Source organism: Echinops telfairi, unplaced genomic scaffold, assembly GCF_000313985.2.
Source record: "Echinops telfairi isolate 266 unplaced genomic scaffold, ASM31398v2 ScPeMD7_7469;HRSCAF=8507_0, whole genome shotgun sequence".
Lineage (NCBI taxonomy): Eukaryota > Metazoa > Chordata > Mammalia > Afrosoricida > Tenrecidae > Echinops > Echinops telfairi.
The window spans coordinates 15,027,222-15,049,350 of NW_022111372.1; the positions used below are offsets into that span (position 1 = coordinate 15,027,222).

Here is a 22,129-nt window from a genome sequence, read left to right on the forward strand (position 1 = left end):
GCACCTACTAACAACAACATCTCATAAGTAGTTGAATTTTTCCATATCCCTGAATACCTGAAATGTCTTTCCAGTTAGTCTGACTCCGTAGTCTAAATAGGATCTGTGAAGATAAACACGTTCTGCAATAATTTTAAAAACATTCAAATTTCCCCACCTACTTGAGACTTATGTTCCCATCCTATCCTCTTCCTATCCAGTTTACTTAAGAGTATTGTCTCTCCCATCCTTCCACCTCCGTCTTGGATCCAGTCTCCTTTCCCAGGAGACTTACACTACACATCTACTTTCCCCCTTATAACAAGCCTCTTTCAAAGGGCATTTGAAGGTCTAAATACAGGCATGTACACATGTAAATATATTTTTATATAACGATAGGGAGATATATCTATGCACATATATTTACAGGTTTAGTATTAAGGTAGCAGATGGACATTGGACCTCTACTCAAGTACTTCATCAATGCAAGAACACTTTGTTCTAATAGCCTGGCATTCTGTGATGCTTACCTTTCTGACACAATCACTGAAGACAAATGGGTGCATAAGCAAATGTGGTGAAGAAAGCAGATTGTGCCCAGCTATCAAAAGATACAGGGTCTGGGGTCTTAAACGCTTGAAGATAAACAAGAGCTCATCTAGCTGTGAAGCAACAAAGCCCACATGGAAGAAGCACACCAGCCTGTGTTATCACGAGGTGTCAATGGGATCTGGTATCAAGCATCAAAGACCCAGAATCATATCGATGTGAATGAAGGGGAGGGTGAAGTGGAGACCCCAAGCCCATCTGTAGACAATTGGTCATCCCCTTACAGAAGGGTCACGGGGAGGAGACGGGTCAGTCAGGGTGCAGTATAGCACCAATGAAATATACAACTTTCCTCTAGTTCTTTAATGTTCTCCCCTCCCCCACTATCATGACCCCAATTCTTCTTACAAGTCTGGCTTGACCAGAGCATGTACATGGGTATAGATAAGAGCTTGCAACACAGGGAATCCAGGACAGATAAACCCCTCAGGACCAATATTGAGAATAGTGATACCAGGAGGGTAAGGGGAAGGTGGGGTAGAAAGGGGGAACTGATCATAATGAGCTACATATAACCCCCTCCCTGGGGGATGGACAACAAAAAAGTGGGTGAAGGAGACATTGCTCATTGTAAAACATGAAAAAAAATTTATAAATTAGCAAAGGTTCATGAGAGAGTGAGGTTGGGGGAGGGAGGGGGAAAGTGAGCTGATACTAAGGGTTCAAGTAGAAAGAAAATGTTTTGAAAATGATGATGGCAACAAATGTACAAATGTACTTGACACAATGAATGTATGTATGGTGATAAGAGTTGTACGAGCCTCCAATAAAATGATTAAAAAATAAGCCTCCTTGTAACCTCTGGATCCTTTATATCTACATCATGTCCATCAAAAACCAAGTGAAGTATAAAATATTCCTCAAACCCCATTGTTCCTGTTGTCTTTACAAGTAATCTCTGACTGACAATGTATTTGAGTTAAGAGAAACTACACTTAAAACCTTTGTTTTTTGGCTAACATTGGTAGGCAGTTTGGGGAAGTAGTGAAATGTTACCACAAAATCTATGCAGAAACAAAAAGGACCACATGGATCAGGCTCACTAATTTTCTGGCTAGAAATGCTATCCCTATCTTCTAGGATAATTCAGATGATCTTAAACCTTCCACAAATAGAGTTATTGTTGCAACCGTTCAAATGTCATTGTCGCCCAACTCGTCTCCGTTCTTGGAGTTTGTTTATGCTTTGTGTGTTTTTATCGATGCATCTAAATCTATCTGCTAAATATATCTGGAAGGTAATATGTAATGTTTCCAACCCCAAAGTCAAATAAAGATTTCATTTCTGAAGATACTGATAATTAAAAGTGATAATAATGAAAACATGACAAAATAATAATTTATAAATAAACAAGGGTACATGAGGGAAGGGGGGGCAGGGAGGGGAAAAATGAGGAGCTGATACCAAGGGCTCAAGTGGAAAGCAAATGTTTTGAGAATGATGATGGTCACAAATGTACAAATGTGCTTGACACAATGGATGAATGTATGGATTGTGACAAGAGTTGTATGAGCCCCCAATAAAAGGATCTAAAAAAATAATGGAAACTAACAAAAAACCAAAAAACCAGAGTTGTTTGACTGGTTAATGATGGTGTCATCAGAAGAAAACCCGTCACCAGCTCTACTTTGTTTCTTCTTCCTCCGTTTCCAGTTACTCCTCAGCATTTAGTCTGGCTCCCACTCCCACCTCTGCCAAAAGAGCTCTGATGTTTTATCCCTTACCGCCAGGTTGCAAAATCCAATGGATTTTTTTTGGTCTTCCATCTGACCTTGATCTTAAAGATCCTTACCTCATTTTAAAATAATCTTCTAGCATCCGTGGTTGTATAGAAGTCTCTCATTTGATCCTCAGTGTTGTTTTTTACCACCAAGGCCAGTTTTCTAACTACTGAGTCTGTTCTGTTTTCCACTTTTGCGTTCCAATCACCAGTAACTATCAGTGCATCTTCTTTGGTGTTTGGCAAATTTCAGACAGCAGAAGTCAGTTGAAATCTTGAATTGCTTCATCTTCTCACTTTATGGGTTGCTGCATACATTTGAATAATAGTCGTACTAAATGCTCTTTCTTATAGGTGCATGCATATATGCTATCACGGACGCACTGGACTTCAATATAGATCTTGAAATCTTAAATCTGCCACTCCCCAGTCCAGTGAATCATATAAAATTCTGATTCAAAATGGTTGATATCAATGCCTAGAGTATTGAACTTTATGAGTTCATTTACATTTTTTAACCATTTCCAATTTTCCTATGTAGATGCTTTTTTGTACATTCCTCATGTCGATTTTAAAGCAGAAAAGGTGCACAAGGCTATATTCTCTCACCCTGCAAACTGCATGCTGAGCAAATAATTCAAGCACTTGACTCACTGAACGAGAGCAGGCATCAGTATTGGATGAAAACAATAGCAGCCTCTGCTTTGCAGGTGACTCAATTTTGCTTGCCAAGGGTGAAGAGGACATTACATATTTACTGATGAAGATCAAATACTACAGCCTTCGGTATGGATTACAATGAAATGTAAAGAAAATAAAAATGTTCACAACTGATTAAGAAGCAACATCATGATCAACAGAGAAAAGATCGATGTGGTCAAGGATATCATTGACTTGAGTCCACATCAGTACCTATGGAAACAGCAGTCAAGAAATCAAATTGGAATAGTTTATTGTGCCAACCTGGCCGATAAACACGTGGGGTTAATTGAAGGGCAGAGAGTTCTTGGGTCTCTTGCTTTCTGATGGTCGGACCAGGGTGCAGTTGCCTTAGCCAGTTCCCTGCTTCAGCTGGCAAGGCTGACTTCCTGCAAGACATCCCTGAGGAGAAGCCACATGGACCTACCCTGATGCAGCCCTGGGTGCTGGAGCACCCGTGTGGAGACCCCTGCCAGCGCTGAAACGCTTACACATTCACTGACTCGGCTTTCCTCCTGCAGTCAGCATCATAGTGTGTGTTTTGTGAGATGGAGGACTTTGTGGATTGGAGTTGGACATATGGGTTAATGTTGGACTTGTGGGCTTGGGCAGCACTGGCTTGGAATGTCTTCTTGATGCTCACTTAACCTTTACATAAAACTCTCTCTTATACATGAATTTCTGTGGATTTGTTTCTCTGAAGTACCCAGACTACTCTATTATTGTGTTGGGTAAATCTGTTGCAAAACATTTTATTTAAAATTTTTATTGTGAACTGGGTGATGGTTTTCAGAGCATATGATTAGCTTTACATTCAATATTCCACATATATTGTTACAGCTCATCTATTTCAATGCACTCAATTTATCATCGTTTATCCCACTTCCTCTTTGTGTTTTCTATTTCCATCCCTCCTTTTTCCCAACCTCCTGTACTTTGTCCTTGAATCAGTGCTGCCTTTTTGATCTCCAGTGGTTGATTCTTCTAACACCGGAGTGAATTCAATTCTAGACCTGAAGCGTGATGAAGGGTTATAGACTTGGGGGTCTTATCAGTCTCCGTATGGCCATTAAGCCTGGTCCCTTTTATGATTTTGGTTTTTTCTCAGTGTTTCTTCTCCTACTCTATCCAGGATGCTTTAAGATATATCACTGGTGTTTCGAAAGCCAGCAGGGTCATCCAAGGTGAACAGGTGCATAGGGTCAATATGGGTTGGAACCAACTCAATGGCACTTAACAACAACAATCCAGGATCTTCTCATGCGGTCCTCTTCAGAGTAGTAGGTAGTGGTAGCTAGTCACTGTCTATGCTCTGTAGCTGTGATCTCATTGTTAGGAAGGCTGGTGTTTGCATGTTCCACAAGTCCACTGGATTAAATCAGTGATTCTCAACCTTCCTAATGCTGTGAACTTTTAATACAGTTCCTCATGTTGCGGTGACACCCCCCCTCCACCCGCCACAACCATAAAATTATTTTCGTTGCTACTTAATAACTTTAATTTTGCTACTGTTATGAATCGGGCGACCCCAGTAAAAGGGCTTTTCAACCCTCAAAGGGGTCTCGACCCACAGGCTGAGGCCCAGTGGATTAAATGCTTCATATGTTTTTCAATTTTCATCATTCTTCTCTCCTCCGGATGCAGGAGGACCAATAGTTGCACCTTAGAAGGCTATTCATGAGTTTATAAGACCCTTATTGTTACTTATCAAAGTAGGATGTAGAACATTGTCTTTGTGAACTATGTGCATCAATTGACTTTGATGTCCCTCAAGACAGTGGTCCTGGTACCCTGACCTAATGATTCATTCCCTGGGTTATTCCCTGTTTGCTTATTTTTAAACATTTTCAAAACTTTTCTCCCTGTTTGTGGTAGTATCTGTTGTCACTTTGATACTTAAGAGTGAAGGGGTGGAATTTAGCTTGTCAATCAGGTGGCAGCTTGATGACCTCGTTTGGAGGCACTAGGAAATAAATAGCTTACTGGAGGCGGGACACATACTCACTCCCTGAGAGACATCACTGACGACAAACCTGATGGAGTTACATTGATGCACCCAGAATCATGGAGCTGGAGGAGCCACATGGAGAACTCCACCAGCATTGAGATGCTTACACCATCACTGGATCCACAAGATTTCTCACCCAATAGCCCGTGATCTTTCTGCATTCGGCATCATTGAATGCATTTTGTGAGTCTGAAGAGGAATTTATAGATTGGTATTGGACATATGGACCAATATTGGGCTTATGGATTTGATCTGGCCTGGGCTGGTTCCTCAATACTCAATTGCTATTGTATATAAAGTTTTCTTATACACATATGAGTGTCTATGGATTTGTTTCTCTAGTCTACCCAGACGAACACACTGTTTAAGAGCAAAGCTATCTCTTTGAGGTGTACGTGATCTAAGCCACAGTGTTGTCCATTGCCTCATCAGCATACCCAACTGAACAATGATTAAGAAAGCATTTGCAAACAAAAAAACAAACAAACAAAAAAAGAAAGCATTTGCATCATGGTGTTGTGGAGAATATTGAATATACCGTGGGCTGCCAAGAGTGAACACATCTGTCTTGAAAGAAACTCACCAAAATGTGCCCAGGGAAGTGAAGATGATAAGACTTTGCTTCGTACTTTAGACATGTTACCAGCCCCTGAATAAGGTCATAGTGCTTGGTAAAAGAGAGTCAGCAAGAAAGAGGAAGACCCTCAATAAGATGATTGACACAGTGTTCCCCACACTGGGCTCCAACATGGGAGTGATTGTGAGGAGGGCACAGGAGAGGGCGCTGTTTTGCTGGATTGTACCGAGGGTTGCCATGAACTTGAATTGACTCAGCATGTAATAAAAACAGCAGTTTCTGAGCACGCTGACATGTTGCTTTCCTTTCTACACCCCTGATCGCCTCACTGCGGGCCGTCTTGTCCAACTCACCTTCCTTTACCTGGACATTAAGTTGAAGTTCATTCAGAAAGACTCTAGTCTTTCTTCCAGACTCAACTGTGTCTGTGGCTTCACTTATCTTCTATAGAGAAGAGGCATACTGCTTCTATGTCCCTTACAGAAGGAACTTGCTATTTAGTTGGGAAAAGTCCAGTTAGCTGATGGCTTCCATCGATTGGCGTCTTTTGTATCTATTTCAGTTTTTGTACTTACTAATCTGTAGTGAACATTTTCACATTTTCCACCAACTTGGTAAACCCAATGAAATTGTTCATTAGATTAGAAAATAAACCGTGCTTACTGGGAACTCCATCCCATCAGAGACTGTAAATTTACAATGAGGCTTTGATTCTGTGCTGTGGGGTTAGGAGAGACACTGGCCGTACCTAAAAGCGGAATGTATGATGTGACACAATGTGAACTACTCCCTATAAATTAGAAAGTAAGCACAAGTAAGCATGTGCTTACCTTATTGGGTAATCTGACATTGAGCGGGCCTTTTGACCCCATGTACCTCAGTCTGAAGCTCTGCTGAAACCCATTCAGTAACTTAGTCACACACAAGCCTCCACTGACATGGTGGTTGGGGGTGACTGCACAGGAGATGCACTGACGGGGAATCAAACCTTGGTCTCTTGTGTTACCCCCAATACATACATCTCTTGCGTACCTAACTTCATCTCAGCATGTTCCCAGATGGCTCAACTGAGACAAGCTCCTTTCTAGCATCCACCATACCTATAAATTGTTATTAATGTGGTGCTTTGAATCACTGTTTCTTCCCAACTAGATAGTGAGGCCTTGAGGTAAAACCACCTTTTTTTTTTTTTAAACTACTGTAGTCCCAGCTGCTAGTATTGTGTATGAATAAGAGGCAAAGTTCACTGCTACTGAGTCTATTCTAACTCATAGAGACCCTATAGGAAAGCGTAGACCTTCCCCCTGTGGATTAATGAGACTCTAAATCTGGATGAGAGCCGAAAGCCTGAGCTTAGCTCCCAAACAGGCTGGTGGATTTGAACTATTGACCTTATGGTTAGCAGTCCAAAGTGTAACTCACTACCCCAGCAGGGATTCATGTGCCCAGATACATACACAAAATGTTCTAACTCACTGACTCCAACTCAGTCTAACTCAAAAGACCCAGTAAGACAGAGTAAAACTGCTCTATCAGGTTGAAGAGGCTGTAAAGCATGACATGAGCAGAAAGCCTCATTTTTTCCCACCCAGAGTGACTGGTAGGGTTGAACCATTCACCTTGTCACCAGAAGTGCCTACAGGAATGCCTACAGGAATTCTCTTCCTTTGAATAATTCTCAAGCCCCTGCCATTGGGTCAATTCTGACTCATAGCAAGCTTATTTCCGGTTCCCAAGGGGGTACATGTTGATGGGAGCAGACAGCTTTGTCCCCACGGAGCAACTGGTGGTTAGTAGTCCAACCCTTATCTGATGGCACCACCAAATCTCCTTGATGAAAAACGGACGGAAAGGCAATGTTTTGAATATTAGATTGGTACAGTCAGTGAATGAATGATGCAACATGTATCAACAGAGACCATCGAGCCAGGGTTGGGCGTGAGGGTGTAGGGTTTTGGCCCTGAGAAATCATCACTACTAGCTAACATCACGAGCCTCACACAAAGAGAACCCGTTCCAGCCATCGCATTGGGGGTGAGCTTCACCAGTATGGCCCAAGGAGAATGAGCTTACAAATATCCAAATGGCCATTGGCAGAAAAAGTTTCTCTACCCCTGATCTAACCAATTGAAGGAGGACAAGTTTGGGATAAACAAAATTGGGTAAACAGAATTCTGCGGGAAAAGTCACTTCATGCTGATTCTGAAGCATGCGGAATGGTTATCCGGCATTTGGTCAACGCAATGCCAATGGAAGTCATGTCCTCTGGAAATGATTCTAACGTCCCCCAAACAGGGCAATGTCGGGGATGAGCTGCTCCCGCTGGTGAGCCTCAGCGCAGGAGTCACCGGAGGAGCCAGGGAGCTTCATCTTCAGATCGGATCTGCATATGTAGTTGGCAAAGTAAATAAATAATAAAAGCAAGGGAATTGCAAACAAGATTGTAATCGTTTCTCTCACATGCCGGAAAACATTCCACCACCATTTGCATTGCACTTGTCAGTGCTCAAAGGGACAGGCCAGCTGCTCATTTGCCCATTCCAGTCCATTTTCTCAGGACAGAGCGGCAAGAACCAAAAGACAGCTGTGGTTTGGGGGAAGGGGGATACAAGAAAGGTGATTCCGGGTCATTTCAAGAACCTTCTGCAAGGAAGCCATCTCTGATTGATCAGCCTAACAGGAGAGTGGTGGGTCATGTCAGGCAGGCAAGAATTCTGCTCAACAATCATTCCACACCCCTGCTGCCCCATGACCAAGATTAGTCTCCGTTTTACACATCTCGGCTTTATGATCGCTAAGTGGCGTTTAGTTTATTCTGGCCAGGGCCATGCTTCCTTGGCTGTGACGGAACCTAACCAGCATGCTTCTGTCCCCTCGACCAGAGCCTGGCAGCCCTGTTTGTGATACTGATGCGCCCTTGCTCTGAAACTACTGCCTCCCCCCCAGCTGACACTTGGAGGGCCCTCTTCGAGAGGGAGTTGCTTTATTTCTGGGGATGAATTTGGCATCACGAAGAACCAGACATACAGACTGAATGGTTCCTTGAATTCAGTGTACAGCTCTACTTCTTTGAATCTCTCGAAAGTGGTTAACCATTTAGTACCAGTCAGCACTGCCCTAAGCATGTTTATGTGTGAACTCATGGAATCGGCACAGCCACCATACAGGTACAGGCCACGGCCCAAGGCCTCAACTACTAGGTGGCAGAGGAAGGCTCAACATGGGAAACTCAATCCTTATTAAAGAAAAAGAGTGGATTCCGAGCCACTCAATGTTAAAAAGAGAGAGAGCTGTGATTTTAAAAGGCTGAAATTATGCATGAAAAATATTACTAAATTATGTCTGGATGGTGGGAATTACACATGAATCCTCATGTTTCCAATCGTTGGCATGCGTTGCATGGTATGTTACTAAAAGGAAAGCATGAATCTATGCCTGGAACTCAGGAGAAAAATCTGGGCTTAAACTGCAGATTTGCTTATTTGAGTTAAAATGAATACCTCCCATGGGGCTGAGATTACTCGGACAGTGTCTAAGAACAGAAGCCTAATTGCAGACAGGTCCTTAAGGTCTACCAACATCCTAGATATCGATTCCCAACAACTTCTAGGGGTTGACAGTCATGGGGTGCTGGGGCTTAATCCACATGTGGATTCCTTGGTCTCCAGAGAGGCCCTGGGGATTAGTAGCCAGAAAAGGGAGGGCACCGGCCAACGGAAGGGTTTTTGGCAGGCTCAGAGGTGACTCTGATGCAGGCTCCCGAGTCCGCTGAGCGGCACGGCTCTGAAGAACACCGAGCAAGGCTTGAAATCAGAGGACTTCGGGGACGATCTGTGTAAAACATATTTGAAACGTGAGTTGGGATTGCTATGGACTGAATTGTGCTCCTCCGCACAAATAGGGCTTGGATCTGACTCTGGTCCCTGGGGGTGTAACCAAGCACTTTAGGGAATAGGGTTGTTGTGCCAGTGAGACCAGAGACCAGCAAACATGGATGCAGGGAGATTCAACTGAGGCCCACTCCACAAGCACAGGGGCTCCCAGGGGCTCCGGCAGTTCAGAGAATCTGAAATAGACAAAGAAAGGCCCTCCCTCGAGTCAGACTTCAAACGTGGACTTCTATCCTGTGAGGAAATGCTTTTTTCTCTTTACGTGCCTGTGGGATTTCTGCTAGCAGCTCAACATGAACAGAACCCCCCCGCTGCTGATGGATCCATTCTGGCTCTTACTGACCCTACAGAACAGAGTAGAAAACCCCTTTGGAAGGAGATCGCCTCATTTTCCTCTCGGAGCAGCTGGTAGGTTTGAACCTGTGCCATCAGCCACGGCCATCGCAGCGGTTCCCACTCTGGCTGAGTATTAAACCTACCTGGGGTGGGTAAAGGACGCTCGGGTAGGCGCTTTCTGCGGCTGAAGCTTCCCTGTGTGCACTACTGAGCAGTTTTGGTGCAGCCTGCACGTTATCTGTGTGTAAGGAAGAAAAAGGAAACCGAGACATCCCCCCGGCCCCGCCCCGCCCCCGCCCAGGCCCTACTGGAGCAGCCACGAGCCTGTGGGTACAGGAACTAGGGGATAGGACACAGAAAAAGCCTGGAGGGAGTGGAGGGAAACGGAGCACTTGAGGAAAAGTAGATAATGTCACCGCAGATGGTGAGACACTATCTACAGAAAATATCACAGCCCTGGAAGTTCTGCGTGTGGCTTGATGGAGGGGACCCGAGAGTGTAGAGGGGCAGTCGGGGCACTCTGCAGCACTGCCCGAGGGGGCAGCTGATATGTGAGAAGAGATGGGGTCCCTTGGAGAGAAGGCCACGAAGGGAAAGAGGAAAGAGATGAGTGAAATTAATGATGGGACAGAAAACAGGCACAAGACACACTAACCCCTTTGCCCCTTCCTCGTGTACCAACGCCAATCAGAAGCGAACATGCAGAGGATAGACAAGCGAACACACTGCTGCTAAACCGGACACCTGCTCCAGAAAACGACTAAGTACAGAGCCCTCCACACAGTACTGCCCATAAGCGCCTCCTGCATGTCAGAAACGGACGTCCCCTCCATGGCATGGCCACACAAAGCTTGTCAGAGCACAGTCAATGGCACTGAAGAGGCCCCAGCCCTCAACAGGGGAGGAAGAAAGTACACTGTAGCAGATATGCAAAAGATTAAGCTTACAAATACACAAACCAAGTAGAGAAAGGAAAACGAAGACACTGAGCTCACTGTGTTTCAACTCAGGACAGAAAGAGAGGTTGTCCCAACTCAGGACCACTGTGAGTTATCAGAGTGATGCTTGTCCTACGTAATACACATGACACACAACGGCGAGGCACAGCATTTGCTGGTCATCAGTGTCAGGTATTCACGTGTAGATGTTCAGTTTTAGGACAGACTCTTCAAAACACTGCCACGTTTAAGGACACTGAAAATAAAACACAAAAATGAAAACTAAAAAAGAAAAAGTTTTCAACGTAGGTCAGACTCCACTTGGGATAGCGATGTCAGAAGGGAACCTTGGTGACCATCCGTGACTCCCCGGTGAAGAAGGTCATCAGACACGAAGAAGAGACCCTAAGGAGCCCAACGGAGAACGTGTTCAAACAAAGAAGCCATCAAAGCCACGCACTGAAGGAAGGAAAACAACCGAAAGGCTGCAAACGGGATAAAGAAAACCAAACCGGGTCAGAGAGAAAGGGGAAACGCAAGCCCGCACGTTTGGAGCAAATAGGGATGCTTGCATGATTGGTGCCCCTGCAGAAGACAACGGAAGCAATGGACACGGATATTTAAAACTATAATCAAAGGAAAGGCCCCAGAAATAAAAGACCCTAATCTACACAGTTAAAAGGGCCCTGAGGGTAGCTGGGAAAATTGAGCCAGAATTATCGCTTCAAGACATAGTCTGGTAAAATGATTAAACTTTGAAGATTAAAACGATGCGCTCCAGGCAAAAAAGATGAACTAATTCGCAGAGGCAAGGAAATTAAATTGGCATCAGATTTCTCAGAAATAACACACAGGGCTAACAGTGGAGCAGCAATTTTAAGAAACTTAAGAAAAAACAAAAGATAGTATGTTGGCCAAGCTGCCTTTCAGCTTTCAAAGGCATAGATCAGTTGTGAAGGGGTGAGGGCTCCGGGAGAGGCACACACGGTCTACCCGCAGAGGGACTGTCGGGTGAGCTTTAGCCAACCAACAGATGTCAGGAAGCACAGAAAGACGGGTGAGGGCATTCCACAGACCCAATGGTGGAGCTTAAACTAAAGGCTGGAATCATGAGTTGAAGAATATGTAAAAATTATAGCTTCTGATAAAAGGAAACAAATTCAACTAAAACAAGGAACACTGAGAAAAATTAGAAGTAGAGTAAGACTTGTAAGAGTTAAACAATGTAGAAAATACAGATAGGAAAAACTTCAGGAAGTTTTTAAGGAGTGCTTAAGTAAGAAGTACAAGAAATATTACTACCATGACATCAAAGATTAGATTTTATCTCCCCATAATAGGTATTGAACCCTTAACCTCTGTACCTAGAAATATGCCTTTACTTGGAATTAAGGGTGCTCTTGTGCATGATAATGAGACTAGAGCACAGTAGAATGGCTCCTAAAGATAATAATTTCTGAGTGGTAAAAAAAATAGAACAGATCCAAAGGCTCACAGAGTACAGACGCCAAGGAATGCAAAGAAATGTTTGCAGAAACCTGAAACTAGAAGGAAGACTTGTAAGAAAAGTCAACATTCCCTGATTTGAACCCAGCCTTATGAAGAATGAGACTGCAGTTTCTATTTTTAAAGCCACACATTGCAGTATTTCTGCTATAGCAGCACTGGATAATGGTGACAGGTAATGAGTAGAATAAAACTGTATACAAACACACAAACACATACACACACATACATATGTATATGACAATAGGATTTACCAAAGAGATGTAGTAAATATAATACACTTACTAATTACATTGTAAGATATTACAGGATGACAGGGAAATTTTCAGATGGGTTAATAACGTAAAAAGCAACCCTTGGCAGTCATTAGATACACAGTTAAACCACACATTTCAAGAAGCTAAAAAGTCACGGGCAATACTTTACCAGACAATTGGGAAGAGTAAGACAGCAGGCATTGCAATCCTAATACAAGGAGACTTGACGCTAAACTCAAAGACAACAGATAAAAATAATACAGATAGATAATGACCTTTGAGTATATAAAATTAGGCCCAACATTGATTATTAGCTAAATGTTAAAATGGTATCAGGATTCTGTTTCTCATCTATCTAAAAGGTTGGTCATTGAGATAGTTAAAGTATTGTGCTGATAAACACATGTGGGGTTAATTGAAGGTTGGAGAGATAAATGGTTCATTGAGCGTCGCCTTTCGAGTTCTCAGATCTCTTGCTTTCTGATGGCCGGACCAGGGTGCAGTTGCCTTAACCAGTTCCCTGCTTCAGCTGGCAAGGCTCACTTCCTGCAAGACATCCCTGAGGTGTAGCCACATGGACCTACCCCAATGCAGCCCCCCCGGGTGCTGGAGCAGCCGTGTGGAGACCCCTGCCAGCGCTGAGATGCTTACACATTCACTGACTTGGCTTTCCTCCTGCAGTCGGCATCATTGTGTCTGTTTTGTGAGATGGAGGAGGACTTTGTGGACTGGTGTCGGACACATGGGTTAATGTTGGACTTGGCTTGGGCAGCACTGGGTTGGGCTGTTTTCCTGATGTGCACTTACCCTTTATATAAAACTCTTTCTTATACATATGAATTTCTGTGGATTTGTTTCTCTAATGTACCGAGACTACCACAGCCATACCAAGCTCCTCCAAAACTTTATTGATCATTGACTTGGACTACTCCCTATAATTCTTGGACAATGACTACTAACGATTCTCCTGGGTCACTACACTACCTGACTCTATTGATTAATCTCCCAATTATCTGGAGAATCATTCTAGTTCCTCAATTTGAGAATCAAGATAACATTACTGTATTTCCATATAATTCTATTTTACATATGAAAACTTCAAAAAGTTCATGAAAAAATTCCATTATATTTTAATTTAACTTTCCCATGAACTTTTTGGAACTATATATACATGTACACACACACACACATTTATTTACTTATGTACACACACATACACACAGCTTTGGAATTTCCTCATGAAAGCACCTAAGAGTTATTGAGAACAAAATATTAGTGCCAAGGTTGAAAATGCTTCTACAGATGCATCTCTATTAGTTGGTCACACCTTTTATTTTCCTAAAACGTATTCTCTTCTTCTTGCATTTGGGTCAAATGTGATGCTCCAGCTATAGCATCATAACATTTTGGACTGAGTAAAAATTGCTAACTAGCTTGAGTCTGTCTTATTGTTAACCGTGTTATTTTACTAGCACTGGAATCTCCATGTGGGACCCAGTTTTCTACTCTGATACAATAGGGGTACGTTGTCTAACATCAGACAAAAGATTCCCACTAGTCTTTAGATCACCTTTAGAAAGGATCCAAAGGTGCTCCAGCAGAATCACTCACACCAGCACAAGGGCCTCCTCCAAGACTGTATTTATTTACATGAAAACACCATTTTATATAACTTGAAGAGGAATCTTAAAGATGGGTTTGCCTAAGCATGCCTTCCCTTATTCCCTTGCCTGCACCTTTCCTCTGCAGCTTCTGTAATATCAAAAAGGAAATATTTTGGACTTGCTTTAGGAAATGGAATCTACCCCTTTATCGGACCAAATCTGTGTGCTCTGCACTTTTTATTGTGGGCTAGGTCGGGTGGGGGTGAGGTAGTTTAGGTCCCAGGTCATTAGTTCTCGCACCACCATTTATGTTGAATACTTAATGTCTGGTCATCTTTGAAAGAAAAGCCTTGCCCGGGGTTATTTAATTTAATTTATTTACGTAATACAGTGTAGAAAGCTATCATGTCATAAGCAATGATTCTGTACAGTCATCCTGCAGGAAAAGAAAAAAATCATTTTTGGAGAAATCTTGGTAATTTGGGACCAACAGAGCATCCCTCCCCCATCCCCTCACCAGTAAAAGTGCTTGCAAGGAACAGGGACTCTTTTCTTTATCAAAGATACATGGACAAAAAAAGTTTCATTCTCAATGCCTAAGGTGTGCACATAAAACAGGCACAAAGACATAAACGCAGACCCTCCGAATTCTTAGAACACAATTAGAGCAGAAGCAGCACTCTGTACAGTAAAATGCAATCATGGGGAAGAAAAAGTCTCGAAAGCATTTGGAATACTTAAAAAGGCTTAACTTTCAAATGCATAGTGATCAGGAACAGAATACTCAAGCAAGAGAAGCAGCTAAGCTCGCACGTTCACATGAAGCACCCCCCATCGATCCTTAAAGCATATTTCAGTTGGGACTTAATTGGGTCACAAACCACAAGAATAATATACAACTGGCTAAGGGGCTACTTGTGATAAATAATCAGTAGAGATCTAATCATGCACTAGTTTGGAACAGCTAAATTCTTTACAGTACACAAAACCCATTAATCATGTAGCGTGGAGATCAAAATGTAAAGAGAGAGAATACAGGACTGATTTGTATATTAATTCAAGTTCAGGCATCTACTTGGGTTACAGCACGGCTGTGAGAAGGTGATCATGAGTAAATAATAAAACAGAAGGGTCGTTTGTTTCCACGTTACTCTACGAAGGAATGCCGATGGGCAGTGAAGCAGTGGTTTGGCTGTCCAACTTCAGAGGCTGCTGTGGTGGTGGGGCTAGTTCTGCATCTGCTCAAAGAACTTGTAAGTTGGATTTTCATAGCCGTTCTGCTGCATTTTGGAGAGGTGGCGCTCCTCTGGGGTCACGGCAGCATCCACCTGCAACGCAAGGGAGACAAGAAGTGAGTGCTTTTTGAAATCAGTCTGTTCAGGCTGCACATGTACCTGCAGTAAGAACATGACGAGCGCGGTACCCTGCCTGCAGAACACCTCTGTCACTTGGAAGCAGCCCGGAATGCTTCTTTGCCTGCCGGCTGCACAAGCTCATCTGCAGCCACCAGGTGGCGCTTAAACCGAGCTACCTGGGATTTGTCAAAACTCCACCAGTTAGCTTTCCCACCCCATCAATAACTGGATACGTACATCTAGTGAGATAAATATTTTTCCTTCCTGTTGACTCAATAAAAGACAAGAAGCCTCAATAGGAGACTGTTTTATGTGATGGATGGATGGCTTTATTTGAAAGGGTGGTAGCAAGCTAGAACCAAAATCCAATCGTCTCCAGGAGAGAGATTCCCAGCACAGGGCCCTGGCTGGCTGACACTGAAATCTGTGTGGGGTGAAAAACACTCAATTTTTTGGACTGATCAGCATTCGCTCATATTTATTTTAACCTGCTTTCACTGACTTTTATATGTTAAAGAGAGCTCTGAGAATCTTTTAATGCAAAGAATGGCGCCTGTGGCACCAGGGGCAACTTATTTGGCATTTCAAGAAAAGAAAACCAGAGCAGGGGCATGCTGTTCTAGATGGCAGATTTCCTTTTCCTGGGCACTAGGATATTATAACGAGGGGCCCTGGTAGTGTAGTGGTTGTGCATTGGGTTGCTACTCTCGGAAGCCTAGAGGGGCAGTCCGACCCTGTCCTATAGGGCTGCAGTGAATCCGAACTAACTCCATGGCGGTGAGTTTGGCTTGGGAGGTGTGGTAGTTACATAATCTGGTGTCAACTCGAGACTATTAAGAGGGAAGGGGTGGAGTTCAGCCTGTCAATCAGGTCGCAGCTTGATGACCTCATTTGGAGGCGCAACGGAGATAAATAGCTGTCTGGAGGCCAGATACACACAGACCAGATACACAGCTTGTCCTGCTGACAAGATACATGGAGCTATGCTACAGTCCTGGACTCAAGGAGTCAAGTGGAGACCCGTGCCAATGCTGAGACGCTTCCACTGTCACTGGATCCAGGAGACTTTCAACCCACTGGCCTGTATCCTCCTGCATTCAGTGTCATTGCATGTGTTGCGTGAGTCTGAAGAAGAATTTATTAATTGGTACTGGACATATGGGCTAATATAGGACTTAAGGACTTGATCTGGACTGGGATGTTTTCTCAATATACAACTGCTCTTTGATATAAAGTTCTCTTTTACACTCACACATGAGTGCCTATGAGTTTGTTTCTCTAGTCTACCCAGACTAACACAGGAGGGTACTCTAATAGCGTGTCCAGCTATTGGTTTAAACAGAGTTCCTCATACTAAACATGCTGGGTTACCTATAAGAGAAGAGAGGGCCTGGGTGGTGCAAACATGCTTGGCTGCTAACTGCAAGACTGGAGGTTTGTGTCCACCCAGAGGCACCTTTCAACAAAGACTTCCTGCTATACTCTCCCGAACTCAGCCATCGATTGAAAACCCTTTGGAGCATCCTCCACTCTATGGGTACATACTGATTTGATCAAAACACAACAAAACGCCCTGCAAACTCACTGCCAGCCTGTGATTCTGACTCACTGTGACCCTGTAGGACAGAGTAGAACTGCCCCTGCGGGTTTCCGAGACGGTACCTCTTTAAGGGAGCAGAGCGCCTCATCTTTTCCTCCACAGAGTGTCTGGAAGGTTCCAATTGCTGATCTTGGGACGAGCGGCCTACTGAGTAACCCATTCCATCACCAGGTAGCAGCTGCTTAATCCCAAGGCTGGGATTAAGGTACAAAGCTGAGGTACAGAGCTCCTGTATGTCTAGAGCTAGTCACCATTGCCTTCCTTTTATGTCCTTCTTAACTTCCCACCTGATGCCACTGTGAACTGGCCCTACTCTTGTTGGAGGTGCCTGTGTTTTCTGGGAAATCTTCAGACTATTCCAGTGGCAGGTCTGGTGGTTACCTCTCAGAACAGTGCCACCACCAACCTCTAACGAGCAGCCAGCAGCCAGGGGATGCTGCTCAGGTGGATGTGGAACGTCCCTGCCCTCGAGGGACTAACTCACAGACGGTTTCCGCATCCTCTCCTTCCTTTTGAGCTGCACGCTTGTCAACAAATGAGGTCACCTTGCTACAATTGGTAATTGTGCAATTAGCCACAGACTTGTACATTAAAATGTCATCATTAAACATTAGCGCCCATGGCAAGCGATTTAATTTTCTCTCCTAATCAGCTTGCTGGAAACAGCCTGTCTACAGTGGTATGCTATTCGAACTTGGTTGTCTTTTTGCTTTATACCACCTCTACAGTGAGATTTCAAAGACCATCAGGGTTAAAAATAAATAAATACACAAGCTTGCTTGGGAGATAGCGCTCCAAGCTGCCATGTTTCTAAATATAGGGGAAAATCATAATGCTGCTTGATTATCAGACTGTTAGACTTGTATCTCATCCAGGAGGCACATCAACCTTCCCGCTGCCGTCAACAATCATTTACTTTCATCAAGGGCAGGACACCCAGCAACTGAATAGCTTAGCTCCTCCGCCAATCCAAAGGCAAACCTAAGGAATGCTGGGCTCAGAGGCAGGGGTGGACTCGAGTCATCTCATTTCCTGGCTTTTCTTGGCCTCCTGTACTTGCTAATCCTCGCGGCCCTTCGCCTCCTGTGAGGGCAGTGCCCCTCTCACCATTCCTGCAGAGGGGTAACTGGTTAGGGAGGCCCTTTGACCTTAGTGGGATCACCATCTAAAGGGGAAGGGATTATCTTCACAAACTAGCCCCCAATGGGTTTGTATTGCATCTTTTTGTTAATCCCCAGTCCCTCCAAAACCAGAAGTAAGGACATGCATATTCCTGCCCAGGGGGGTTGACCTGGCTGGCCTACATAAAGGAAGAGCAGGGGCAATGGGGTCCAGTGGTAACATTCTCGCCTCCCTCTGCCTGTCTGTGGAGGCTTGCATGTTGCTATGGTGCAGAACCAGTTTCAGAGGCGCTTCCTGATGAAGAAGGACTGGGAAGAAAGGCCTACCCATCCGCTTTGGAAAACCAGCCGTGAAGATGCTCTGGACCCCAAGAGTCTGACCCATCACGGATCAAAGAGAGGGCGCAGGACCAGGCAGTGTCTTTTCATCCCATTGTGCGTGGAGTTTCTGGGCGTGGGGGCTGACTCAGTGGTAGAGAACAACACTGACGAAGGAAGAATGTTGTGGGCCAATTAGGCGCTAATGAGATTCTGGGGATGGGTCTTTCTGGTGCTGTGGAGTCCTGGTAGCCCAGGGGTTAAGCACCTGGCTTCTAACTGAAGGTCAGTGGTTCAAACTCAGTGTCGGGGAACGACCTGTGTGACATGTGACAGTCGGCTTCTGTGAAGTGTAGCCTTGGAAAGTCCGGGAGGCAGTTCAATGAGCTGGAATGGACTTTGTGAGCCGGGGTCCATTTCTGGTATTACAACGCTCAGGCCCATGAAAGGAATTCTTGTACACGTAACAGTACATCATGTGCCACGGACCCTGTTCCTAATTTTGGGTGACTGGAAAGGGGACAATGTTTATTTTCAAAGATCAGTGCACCAGAAACATCCCATCTGTTCTTAGTCACCAGAACCGGAGTCACTGCAGGGCAGGGCCGTATTCAGATGAATGCTGCCGTGGTGGCTCACTGAGCTGGGGCGTGATGCTCAGCTACCAGGGAGGTCCCTCACAGGGGAAACGCTTTGGGGAAACAACAAATCAAGGGAACAGCCCAACAAAGCATAGCCGCCGCCCTGGGAAAGCCTGGCGGACTGCATGAGCCATTAGCCTTCTGGCTACTAAGTAAGTCACTCCATCAATACTGGTTCCTCGTGCTGAAAATGTAAAAGTGGCAACTGGTAATTTCCAACTGGTTACCCTGTTAATAAAAATATGATCTTTCATACTGTGGTGGCTTGCGTGCTGCTGGAAGTTACGCCACCAGTATTTATTTCAACTTTGAGCAGGGTCACCCGTAGTGGGCAGGCTTTTGGGAGCTTCCAGTTTAAGACGCGGGCTAGGGAGAATGGCCTGGGCTTCTGCTTCTGAAAGGCAGCCAATGAACTCAAAGTCATCAGAAAGGCTCCCTCGCTGGACGGAAATAGCAACGTTGGTGAGGCGAGTGGGGACGCGTGAGTCCATCAGTGAACTGGAGGAGCACCGTAGGTCCAGCAGTGGACCGAACCTGCTGGCGATCATCCTATTGTACTTCAGGTTCTCACGAGGGGGAGTTGACCCAACGGAAATGATCCATCTGATTTCTGCTCCTCATATTACTCCGAGAAGAGGGCTCGTCTGGGGTATCAGCAATTCTCAAACCCACCTGCAAGCCCGATTCAGCGGGGGAAATATTCAGAAATAATACGAATTTCAGGAGCCCCAGGGGTGCGGTGGTTACAGGATTGGCCCACTCACTGGAAGGATGAGCAGTCTGCCACCACCGTCCACCTGCAAGAGAACCATGGGCCCTTCTACTCCTGGAAGGAGTTACAATTCACAGAGGCAGTTCTACCACGAGTGTTAATCGACTTAATGAGAGTTGCATTGGGAGTTTGGAGCCTCTTATTTGGAGGTTTTATATATGGACATACATCGTTTTATTGAACTTCACAGACACTGTTTTGTGGCAACTCTAGCGACCGAGTCTGCTGGCGTCGCCTTCCCAACCTTGTGTCACATTTTAGTCACTGTCACAGGATGCCAAACCTTTTAACTCAACTGTTGTACACTTGAGTTAGAGGTAGGCTGCTCACCGCAAGGTGGATGATTCAAACCCACCAGTCATTCCTTAGGAGAAAGATGAGGCTGTCCACTTCTATAAGCATTCCCAGGCTAGGCTACTTTTTAAGGATCACTATGAGTCAGAATCAACTCAGTTGCAGCGAGGTATTTTTTGGTGGGGGGGGTGGCCCCTCGTAGGGCGCATTCCTAATCCCTGTCACTTGTGAGTGGAATTTTGCTCAGAAAAGAAGTCTTTGCAGTTGTTTTTAACTCAGAGATAGCCTGTGTTTCCAAAGAGGATTCATATCTACTGCTACATGTACCAGGGCATTACTACTATTTTTTTGTGGGGGGGGGGGTGGCGTTGGGGAGGATTTATTGCACACACAGTAGACTATAACATAGTGTAATCGTACTTTTTATATACACTGGGAAACAAGACAGGGCGGTATTAGTTTTCTTGTGATGGTCTCAGATACTGCAATAGCTGAGGTATGACTGTATTCGGTAGCACGAGGTCTAGTGGGGACCTGGAGCTTGTCCTCTCAGAAAAGAACTACCTGACACGTGGGCTGCACAGCCCGCTCCTGCACTGGAATGCCTGCCGTGTCCCATCCAGCACCTGGAGGCTCTGGTCTATGGCACTGAAGGCAGGCAGTGGGACTGAGGGCAACTAGGCAGGTGGGAAGCTGCCTGGTGGGCATCTTCGCCAGGGCAAGGCAATTATGAGATTCCATTATATTAAAACGAAATTAAAAGGTGTTTTTCAAATACTCAAGTATTTGAAATATTCAAATATTTGAAATAAAACCAGTTTTATTTTCCCCAATGTAGAACTGAAAAAAAAATCCAACTGAATAGACATGACAGAAATGAGAGCCGCGAGCTCAGAAATCATCTTTTGAAAAGCGCAACCCCAACGCGTGGTGGATCGTGCTTACTTGATGGGCTCAGATTCTCGGCTGTGAAGCCCCCAGGTCTTCTTCACCTGGGACCCTGACGACGACCGCAACAAGCAGCCTGCTTCGGTACATCGCCACTTCCCTGGCTTTGGAGCAGCCGCACCGACCCGGGGAGATAAGCCCCCACACGGTTGCTCATTGGCCACTTCTGTAAACAATCTGTTTGTGGGGATTTTAAGTGCTGCACAAAATGAGGTTGCTGGCCTCACCACAAATTAAATAGACGTGAATTGTTCCTGCATGCCTATAATCAAGATTGGGTTGGAGCTCATTTCCGGGAGACATGGAACTCACTAGAAAGAGCTGGGCTGTGGTGTGGTGAGTGGGTTGACAGCCTGGCTGCAAGAACGGGCTCAAACAAAGCCATGGCTGCGAGGACAGTGCTGGACCAGGCCACGCTGGCTCCCTTCTCTTACAGATGAGCTCACCATGAGTCAGAACCGACTCGGCACCACCTGACAATTGCACCACCTGACAATTCCGCTAGGAAAAAGCAACAGTTTATAACAGAGGGATTGATATTAGGACCTTGGGCTCACTAATTAACCATGCGACATTGGGATAAACACTACCTTGTCTGGGCTTCTGGGAAAACCAGAAAATCAATCTGATTGATCGAGGCCCTCTTTTCGTTCTAAAAAGCCAGTCACTCTCAAAATGTATTCTCTTTCTCCGACAATTTAGAAAAATGTTGTCGTTCTCCACCCCGCCCCCTACCCAAATTGTATGTTAGATGCATGAGATCAACTTCTTTTGGAAATTTTCCAAAGCTTGTGATTCTAAGGAGCCGTTGGAATCTTGCAGCAACTCCTAGCTGAGTGCTGGACACTGTTGTGCACAGGTTGGCCCGGGGGGAGCAAGCAGCACAACCACAAATGAATGAGAATCATCCTGTGTGGTGTCTTCTCTCCGCCTCCGGGGCCGCTGCACCGGCAGGCC

The 22,129-nt window shown here is 44.8% G+C and overlaps 1 protein-coding gene across 7 annotated transcripts in view; it reads right to left on the bottom strand.

Annotated features, from left to right (window-relative positions):
* Positions 1-14,483: 14,483 nt before the first annotated feature.
* LOC101656411 (amyloid beta precursor protein) overlaps positions 14,484-22,129 on the bottom strand; it is a 324,648-nt gene continuing 317,002 nt past the window's right edge. For all 7 annotated transcript variants that reach the window (XM_045284871.1, XM_045284872.1, XM_045284875.1 and 4 more), the window contains one exon: positions 14,484-15,451. In XM_045284871.1, the coding sequence (XP_045140806.1) occupies positions 15,350-15,451 (102 nt within the window). In that variant the 3' untranslated portion in view covers positions 14,484-15,349. The remainder of the gene's footprint in view (positions 15,452-22,129) is intronic.